Raw genomic sequence first — 9,201 nt, 5'->3', positions numbered from 1 at the left:
TTTAATTGATTTGATTAGATTAAAAAAATTAGGTAAATTAATTAATTATAAGAAATATGACATGTTTTTTCTAAAACACCACAATAATCTTTTTTAATATCTTCTCTCCCTCTTCTACTTGATTATGGTTGAGAGAGTATCCATAAGGGTAATTTAGAAAAAATTAATAAATATAAAAAATAAATCTTATATTTCAAATTAAAATTAACTTGATAACTAGGTCTTATATTAATGATCGGAAGAGTATTATAGATATTAATTAAATTAATTAATATGATATGTTTTTTCTAAAACACTTTAATAATCTTTAATTCTCTTTCTCTATCTTCTACTTGATTATTATTGAGTGAATATTAATAGGGTTACTTTCAAAAATTAATAAATAAACATATAAAATAAGACTTATATTTAGAAGCAACGTCAACTCTCATAAGGATCGGAGGAGTATTATAAATTAATAGAACAATAATATTAATTTTTGCAGCAATAGATAACGTATTCTCATGCCTAAGATATTTCTCTAGTAACAGCAATTCAGTCCCTTAAAAATAAATCAATTTATTTCTAATGATCACTTTTCTTTCAATCTTTTCTTTTATAAGATTTAAAAAACCAAAATGAACGTCTTAAACAAAAAGAATAGTACTGCTCCCTAGAAGGACATTTTTTATTTGGATAATACGTAGAAGAATAGTTCTGATTACATTGAGTGGCTTTGTCTTCAAAACATTAAATTAAAGAAAATGATATTTTAAATACAAGATCAGAAAGCCTTAGCTTTATAAGACAAAATTTGGAGGACTTTTAGGGATTATATCATTAATTTATATACATATACATAGATAGATAGGTAGATAGAGAGAGAATAAAATAGAAAAGCACCGTGACAAAAATGTCACGCATGCCTTTTTTTTTCTTTTTCAATTTTTTTTTCCCGTAAGAGTCCGGCAAGCCTTTGCTTGTATTCTCATGGAACTCAATTTCAATTTCACTAATTTTTCAAAGGGTTAAATGCAAATTTGTTCTGAAAACTTTTCATTTAAAAGTAATGTTATCTTGAAAGTTTTTTGAGTTTAAGGTTGTTCTTGAAGTATTAAAAGAAAATAATAGCTCTTTATTGTTAAAAATGTTGATAGTCCTAGCCAGTCTAAATTTTGGCTAAATAAAAATTACTAGCATTTGAAGTCTAAAACCCACATTTAACTTGTGGGCTCATACAAGGGCTTTATTTAGGCTTGGGCCTAGGAAAGACCTGACCAACCCGCAAGCTAATATAAATCCAACTCAAAAATGGGTCAAAGGCCTTCAAGGCCTCAAATAGGTCTGCCGCCTATTAAAACGTCCATAAAAAGATAACAATTTTTTTAATGTATCTTTTTATCTTTTATTAAAATTTCCTCTTAATTAAAAAAAAAAAAGATAACAAAATTTCATACGTCACATTATTACATAAAACACCAAAATACAATTATAAGTTTACAGCAATACAAACAAGTTAATTTGTTCATGACACAAGTTCATGTTTCAAATCTAGTCAAGCCACTAGCCAATCTAACAATTCAACAAATGAAAATTGAGCAGTAAAAATCTAATAGATGATTTTATAAATAATTTAACAAAATTGGATGTGAGTTTAAGCTTGACCTGTTTGTCAAATAGGCCAAGCCATTAGCCACCTAATCAGCCTATGGCTTATTTCCACCCATGGCTAGCAGCTACATTGTGATGATGGCTTCCATCTTTCAAACAATCACTGAACATACTAGCAAATAACTAACCTCATTGCCTTAAATATGATTGGGCTTGTTCAGGAGTCACACAGAGATGGTGAAGAGATTCATGGTGTGGACTTACTGGGAAGGTGAACCCCCCTTGGTGCATGAAGGTCCTACAGAATCAATTTATGGCATAGAAGGATACTTCATGCAAGAAGTTGAGAAAGGGAATACCTCATTCTCTGCTTCTCATCCAGATGAAGCCCATGTCTTCTTCTTACCCATCAGTGTAAGCAACATTGTGAGCCGCCTGTACCGACCTCTGGTCACCTATGCTCGAGATTTACTTGTCACAACAGTCAATAATTATACCCACCTTATATCACATAAACACCCATTCTGGAATAGAACCAATGGAGCTGACCATTTGCTGCTCTCTTGTCATGACTGGGTAAATAACTTGATCCCTTTATACAATTCATTTTGTTATTTTATCCTATTAGATATGGTACTTCTTTTTTATCTTAGTATATCAGAAATTAAATCTATGATTCTAGGGTATAAATGCTGTTCATATATATGCACATGTATATGAACAGAGTTATGATATCTTAGTATACATTATTGTAGTTATGATATCTAAGATGATCCCAGGAGAATTAGAGTGTCTCTACAACCTATACATATACATGCTGTTCAGGGCATAAAATTGAAGAACAGAGGCGCACAGAACCTCTGGTTTCTACAGAATGCAACTTCAAACAAAATAGTACAAATTCACCACACAGAAAAACATAGCAATTAGTGCCCCATTTTAAAAACCTTAACTGGTCCTCCCAAAACTGCAAGTCTAACCTTTGCCTAGGAAGGTTGAAAATTTTGTTTTGGGGTGGGGATTTCACATAAATAGCCCTCAAAGAATGAACTTCCCCAAGAAACATTCCAAAAGACGCGATAGAAGTATCCTTTGTTTCATCCGTCCCTTATGGATGATGATGCCTTCCATAAAAGTGCTCACTCCTTCAAGGAAAAGGACGAAGCAACTCCAGCAACTCAAAACATAAGTTAGAATACAACTATCAAACTGTAAACCAGACAATGCAACAACCCGCATAGCGTGTGACACCATACCTACAACTATTACTGCTAGCTTATACCGGTTGTACACTAAGAAATCTTTCATATGGAAGTTTCCAACTTGAAGTCAAATAAAGCGTAATAAAGGCGATTGGTATTCTCTATGGTCTCCTCTAAAATATGAAGCATAACAAAAGCATGTCAAGCAAAACTTCGTCCCTAAGAAGAGGGGAAACACAAACTTAAAGCGCTATGTTAGCACTTCGACATTTGTGCATGTGCTGATTAGTATGCATACATGCAGGTTCCTTTGTACCCATTTCTTTGGAACCTAAAGGATTCAAACTCCAGAGTAAAACAAGGAAAGAACCTATGGATTCTTAATCATGATATTCTCCAAGGGGTTGGGGGGGTATTACAATGGAATATCCATGCGTATGATATTTTAAAAATATCAAATTTAATAAAGTCAATTCGTATGAAGCTCATTAAGTCAATTGATAGACCCGATTTTGAAGAGTCAACCCAAGCCAACCAATACTCATACCTGTAATAAAACAAATCATTTTAGGTTCGCTAATCTGTAAGTCTGAAGATATTTTTTAGATGAATGGCAAACTAAGAAATGAAATAAAGGGCAAAGGTTATTGTAAAAGTATCAATGGTGTAGCTTCACATTCAACTTTTTGCAGGCACCAGATATCTCAAAGGAGAACCCAGATAAGCAATTGTACAAGAACATAATAAGAGCATTATGCAACGCCAACAAATCAGAGCAGTTCAATCCTTCAAAAGATGTATCCATACCTGAAATCAACTTGCGAGCCAGTGAATCCAGCCATCCTCGCCAAGGCCAACACCCACAGAATCGCTCCGTCCTCGCTTTCTTCGCCGGTGGGATCCATGGGAGCATCAGAGAAACGCTAATCCAGACCTGGAAGGGCAAAGACAAACAACTCCAAGTGTACGAACAACTTCCTCCAAATCTCAACTACTTGGAAATGATGGAGCGAAGCAAGTTCTGCTTGTGCCCCAGCGGATTCGAGGTCGCGAGTCCGAGGACCGTGGAGGCCATCTATGCCGGTTGCGTCCCTGTGATAATCGCCGACGCCTACGAACCGCCGTTTTCGGATGTCCTTGATTGGAGCAAGTTTTCGGTGCGCATTCCGTCGGAGAAGATATGGGAATTGAAGAAAGTATTGCAGAGTGTGGAGGAAGGGAAGTATCTGAGAATGCAGAGAAGGGTGATTCAGGTGCAGAGACACTTTGAGGTGAATCGACCCGCTAAGGCCTATGATGTGTTTCATATGATTCTTCACTCTGTGTGGCTTCGACGGATCAATATATCGTCGATTCGAGCGTGAATGGAGAATGATGGAATTGGAAGCAGTGACTGATAAATTTGATTTATCAATCTCTTTACATGTATTTATAGTTATATACAAAGGAAAAGAAAGCAGAGCATTGTAATGTATCTGTATATCATACCCTCATATTTCCTCGCTCACTGAGTTCAACCACGGAACAGGTTCGGTGATCATCATTTTGACGAGCAACACTGATCAAATTATCATTTATATTTGATTGATTTCAACAGTTTAGATTTAAAATTTTTAATTAATTATTTTAAATAAAAAATTATTTTTTGAAAAAAAATAATTAAGAGATTATTCTTATTTTAGATTTCATCTATATTAAAATAATTATTTTAAATAAATAAAAAAAATCAAATCCTAACCATCCAAATAAGACATAAATGGTTCAAATTTGATGAGTTTAAGATGTTCATCGCCAAAACTCAGGTCTAACTATACACAGAATGTTATACGAAGAGAGTTTCAACAAGGACTGACGTATGCTTTGATGAGAAAGTAAAATGAAAATTAAGAAGTTTGCCTTACAAATGTGAACAATTTTTTCTCTTGATCTTTATGAAAGCCATTTTTATTGCTTGCTCATGTCCTCCAAGCTTCAAATTTGAAAAGAAATACGATTGATTTTATAAGTTTTAATTTAGTGTTTTTTTTAACATTTAATATACTTTTTCTAATTTTAGTCTTAATTTTTTTTTTTTTGTTATAATCTCTCTTATCACATTTTTTCATTTTTTCTTATTTATTACAAAGACATGTTTAGAAAGAAAAATATATTTCTCACTTATTTATTATTTTTAATTAATTTTATCTAATTGTTTATTATTTATAAATTAGTTATTTAAAACTTATAATAAAAACCAAAAAAAGTAATCCCTTGTAGTTAATGTGACTATAGATATAATAAATATCTTAAATTTATATATATATATATATATATATATTTTTCACAAACATAGCATTGATGAAATCTAATAAAATTATAGGAGCTCAATAAGAAATTAAAAAGAAAACAAAAAACAGGAACTCTAAAATAAGCAAGAGAAGAGCTTGAAACGATACAACTCGAACCATGAATCTACTAAATAGAAAGTGATCAGGAGCAAAGGGTGAGGCGACCGCATGCAAAGGAAGCACCAAGGGCACTTGCAAACCATCTTGAAGGCTTGAACGACCATAAAGGCCTTGAAAATCCTGAAGGATGAGAAGCCAACTACAAGAGCATAACTCTAGAACTGGGAAAATGGTACAACGACCATAGGAAGCGAGTGATGCATCTGTTTTCGCAGCAACACAATCCAAGAACCATCCCAAAAGCTTCTTGAAGATACTCATAATCGGAAGTCCTTACACCAACCAAAAATTAGCAGCACTATAAGATGGACCTCTCGGTGGCCGCAAAAAAAATAGAAGCTCCGCACGAACCCAGTACAAGCCAAGCAGCCCTAACATCCCTGTTCTTGTTAGACTGTTCTAAGAGTAAATGAGCATCCCCTAAAAAGCAAAACTTGCACTTTCGCTTGAAGGCTTAAATAGACTTTTCATGAAGAACGGCAAATTAAAAAATAACAAAATAAGGGAATGAAAAAATCGGCATGAATCGTTTCCCGTCGCAAACTATTCAATAATTCAGTAAATTTAAAATGATACAAAGAAAAACACACCTCTCTATAAACAAGTGTTTTCTTTTTTGATAAAAAATTTAGGTTTTAAATCATCTAAGCATTAGTTCTTGACTTGTCAAAGCCTACCAAATAGTATAGGTTGCACCGCAAAAACATGGCCACTCTAAATAGACATTAGCCAATACTTCCTTTTTGTTTTGAAGGGTAATGCATTGTTAGAGATATTCCGGGGAACTAGTATCAAAGTAAACATAATCTACGCAATTTATGAGTATTAGCATATATATATATATATATATATTCATATGTTTGTGTATGTGTGCACACGTCGGTCGAAACTGGGAGCTTAGTATCTTACCCAAATGGCAAAGACGCTCCTCAAGTATAGGGGAGGTAACTAGCCCTCTAATTCTAATTTAAAAAAAAAACGAAAAATAATATGTAGAGGATTGATAATAATTAATAATACTGATATATTGACATTAAATAAAATTTTGGAATCCTTAAATACACAATGTCAATAAAATTTTGGAATCCTTAAATACACAATGGGACACGTGAGAAGCCTTTACAATAAATTTGTAACTTTGAGAAAGTAAAAAACCCTGTCCATTTAAAAATGATCAACGGTGAACCAATCATTTGATTCATCTTCTGAATCCTTCCCCTTCAAATGCACAGCCTTCTGCTGGCGTCCTCCTCCTCCTCTCTCAGAATTCTCAGATAACTTATCCCAATCACTGCATACATCACGTGATGAAACCCTTATTAGGTCACGTGCCTCCCTAGAGCCTGATAATCTCTCACAATCAGAAATAACACTTTTATCATCATCTTCATCTTGTAGGTCACTGAATGACACATCCTCTTCCTCTTGCTTGAATTTTGCAAGGGAATTGCCAATATCTGTATCTTCAAACCATCTTGCAGAACTACTCATCGTGTCATCATCAATTTCTAAACATTTCGTTGCACTTGTGATCTCACCCAAAATCAGGTTTTCATCAGACGAAATATTGTCTCTTTCTGTGAAAGAGTCGTTCCCAACGTCTTGATGTGGACTCAGATTCCTCAGGTTTTCGGAGTTTTCCGCCTGTAAAGTAGTCTTGTCTGCAAGTCTCTTCAGAAGCACACTTCGTGCTTCAAGAATCTGCACCAAAAAAAGAAGTGAGAGAGATGCAAATTAGTTAACTTAAAAAAGAACCTTTCTGCTGACAAATTTGAGAACCCTAAACACCAAGCGCAAGATAGTTATGCAAGAAATTATTTTCTCACGCTAGCCAGGTTGAACAGCATGGAAGTCTTAATCCACACAAAGTAGCTGGAGAGAACGCCAAAGGAAAATCAATAACATTCATTTAAACTGGAGGTGAATCTGATCGTAATCCAAGATATACAATTACAAAGATTCAAGAGTCAGAGATTCACTTCAAAAAGGCACAGAATAAATGAAATGCTTCACCGTTTCTCATTAGTCAATATAGTAACATTATGTTATCACCTCAGGTCCACTTAATAGTGCTTTGCATTCCAGTGGCACGGCAAGTATAAGCGTTATTAATGCCAACATTTAGAATAAGATATTTTTAAAGTAAAAATAAATATAACTATGTAATATAAAAATAATTGCATGCAAGTGGCATGGCTTAAAAAAAATTGCAAGAACAAAAGCCAGATTCTGGAAGCCAATTATCTAGACACAAATGAACAAAAATGCTAGACAAGCATATATCCAGACCTAGTGGTCCATGTAAACCAAAACGGATAGAGACATTATGTTGAGAAATGCTGCTTGCCTTGGCAGTTGATAGCAGCTCAAAATCACGCTGATTAAGTCTTGGAAGTAACAACAGAAAGTAGATCAACCAGAATTTCTCCACATTCATGTAGCTACAAAGTTTCAGTCTAAGTGCCACAAATTCAGGCACCAGTTGTTCTATAGTTAATGCATGTTGCCTCTGAGGATGGGACATACTGAAATCAGCTGGAACAAGTCAAATTTCCCATATCAGTGCCTATCAATGTCAATGCATTAAGTTGGAATAAAAAGGGCATTAACTTCTTTGCAGACTTTATATCATGAAGAAGCATACTGGCTTTTCTAACATGTTGAGGCAACTAAGGACACCCGCTCATTGGCTTGCCCTTTCAACACTAAAGAAAAGGCATTGTGCCTTGAGCTGCTACAAAAAGTACCTGACCTCTTGAATCAGGCATTTATAGTGCAATTGTCCATACTTTCAACAACAGGAGTCTTTCCTAATATATTATTTCCAGCATCAGTAAACGACAGCTCACTTTTTTTGTTTAAACCAGGCCTTTTTAAAGCAAGTTCTAGGCAACGAACCAAACTAAATACTCCACACTGTAGGTACTGGTTACCACATCGTCTGGTCGCTAGCATTTAACATTACCATCCATTTTGATCACCAGTTTCTTTACCAGTGAAAGGAGAGTTCAGTATAAATTTTCAGAGAGGAAAAAGGTACAAAGGATTTTGTTACCTATTCCTAACAAGTTGGATCAAATAACTTGTGTCCAAGTGAAACACTAATCCAGGGCAGTAAACTTCTTACCAAACAACATAGTACCATAAGCTGTGCCGATATTGTCTATTTGTAATTTCAATATTTGCATTCTGTAGGAGCAAAGAAGAACTTATCGTAGAAACAATCATAATGAAATAAGCCAATTAGCCGCATGATCAAAATAGTGACAGGGGGGCAATATGGGAAGAACTAAGAACAGCTTATGAAGTGTCGTAATATACAAAGAGTTCATGTTTAAGACTCGGGAACTACGAATTGAGGATAATAATCCAACCCAGTAATAGGAACGATCTTGCGAGGATATCAAATCATCAATTCACTGACAATCAAATAATATAAATCGTACTCTAATAGAATGATCATCTCGACTACAGTAACTCCCGCCGGTCAAAAGGAATCAATTGGAAAGGAAAACGAGAAATCGAAGTCAGTTTCAATTACCATAATCAAGTGGCAGTGGAAAATCCGTCCAACAATCGGGCCGCTTAGAAATTTCCTTCACAAAACGAACGACCTCATCGTTCGTCCCAGGCACGCCACGACCTCCGTCTTGATCATCATCAACGACTTGACTTTCGAACTGCAACAACTGGGAGGCGAACTTGGAGATTCCACTCACCGCTTTATTACTGGAGAGACGGGAAATCGAGCTCTTAAAACTCCCACCGATCTCTACAAGATCATTCCGTATCCCAACAAGACCGCGCGACTCCGACTCCGACGAGCGAGTGGGTGTAGAAGACGGAGATGGAGCAAAGAAGTTGGCAAAGCCGCGAAGAATAACAGACATATCATCCTTAACGCCGGAAGCACCACCTTGGATATCACCGGAGGGAACCCCTTCCGGCGTAGACGACCGCAT

General features: G+C 35.2%; 2 protein-coding genes across 2 annotated transcripts; one reads left to right on the top strand and one right to left on the bottom strand.

The window, feature by feature from the left end:
• The first annotated feature begins 1,464 nt into the window (after nt 1-1,464).
• On the top strand, nt 1,465-4,182 carry LOC114719444 (probable glycosyltransferase At5g11130). The gene is made up of 2 exons (XM_028904949.1): nt 1,465-2,166; nt 3,485-4,182. Exons 1-2 carry the CDS (start codon nt 1,825-1,827, stop codon nt 4,154-4,156), a joined length of 1,014 nt encoding a protein of 337 aa, XP_028760782.1. The 5' UTR covers nt 1,465-1,824; the 3' UTR covers nt 4,157-4,182.
• A 2,114-nt stretch (nt 4,183-6,296) lies between these two features.
• LOC114719460 (uncharacterized) lies at nt 6,297-9,201 on the bottom strand. The gene is made up of 3 exons (XM_028904972.1): nt 8,781-9,201; nt 7,587-7,774; nt 6,297-6,940 (listed from the first exon to the last, which is right to left on the bottom strand). The coding sequence occupies exons 1-3, from the start codon at nt 9,199-9,201 to the stop codon at nt 6,404-6,406; spliced, it is 1,146 nt and encodes a 381-aa protein (XP_028760805.1). The 3' UTR covers nt 6,297-6,403.

Source organism: Neltuma alba, unplaced genomic scaffold, assembly GCF_004799145.2.
Source record: "Neltuma alba isolate B1F8T4 unplaced genomic scaffold, ASM479914v2 tig00011916_pilon, whole genome shotgun sequence".
Classification (NCBI taxonomy): domain Eukaryota; kingdom Viridiplantae; phylum Streptophyta; class Magnoliopsida; order Fabales; family Fabaceae; genus Neltuma; species Neltuma alba.
This window is presented reverse-complemented; position numbering and strand designations above follow the sequence as displayed.

What these genes read in the sequence shown, in the direction of transcription:
- LOC114719444 (XM_028904949.1), top strand. Translation starts at nt 1,825, where the DNA reads ATGGTGAAGAGATTCATGGTGTGGACTTACTGGGAAGGTGAACCCCCC. An exon ending in TGCTCTCTTGTCATGACTGG is followed by an intron (nt 2,167 to 3,484) that starts GTAAATAACTTG and finishes AACTTTTTGCAG; the next exon opens with GCACCAGATATCTCAAAGGA.
- LOC114719460 (XM_028904972.1), bottom strand. Translation starts at nt 9,201, where the DNA reads ATGCGGTCGTCTACGCCGGAAGGGGTTCCCTCCGGTGATATCCAAGGT. An exon ending in TCCACTGCCACTTGATTATG is followed by an intron (nt 7,775 to 8,780) that starts GTAATTGAAACT and finishes GACTTGTTCCAG; the next exon opens with CTGATTTCAGTATGTCCCAT. An exon ending in AGCTGCTATCAACTGCCAAG is followed by an intron (nt 6,941 to 7,586) that starts GCAAGCAGCATT and finishes TTTTTGGTGCAG; the next exon opens with ATTCTTGAAGCACGAAGTGT.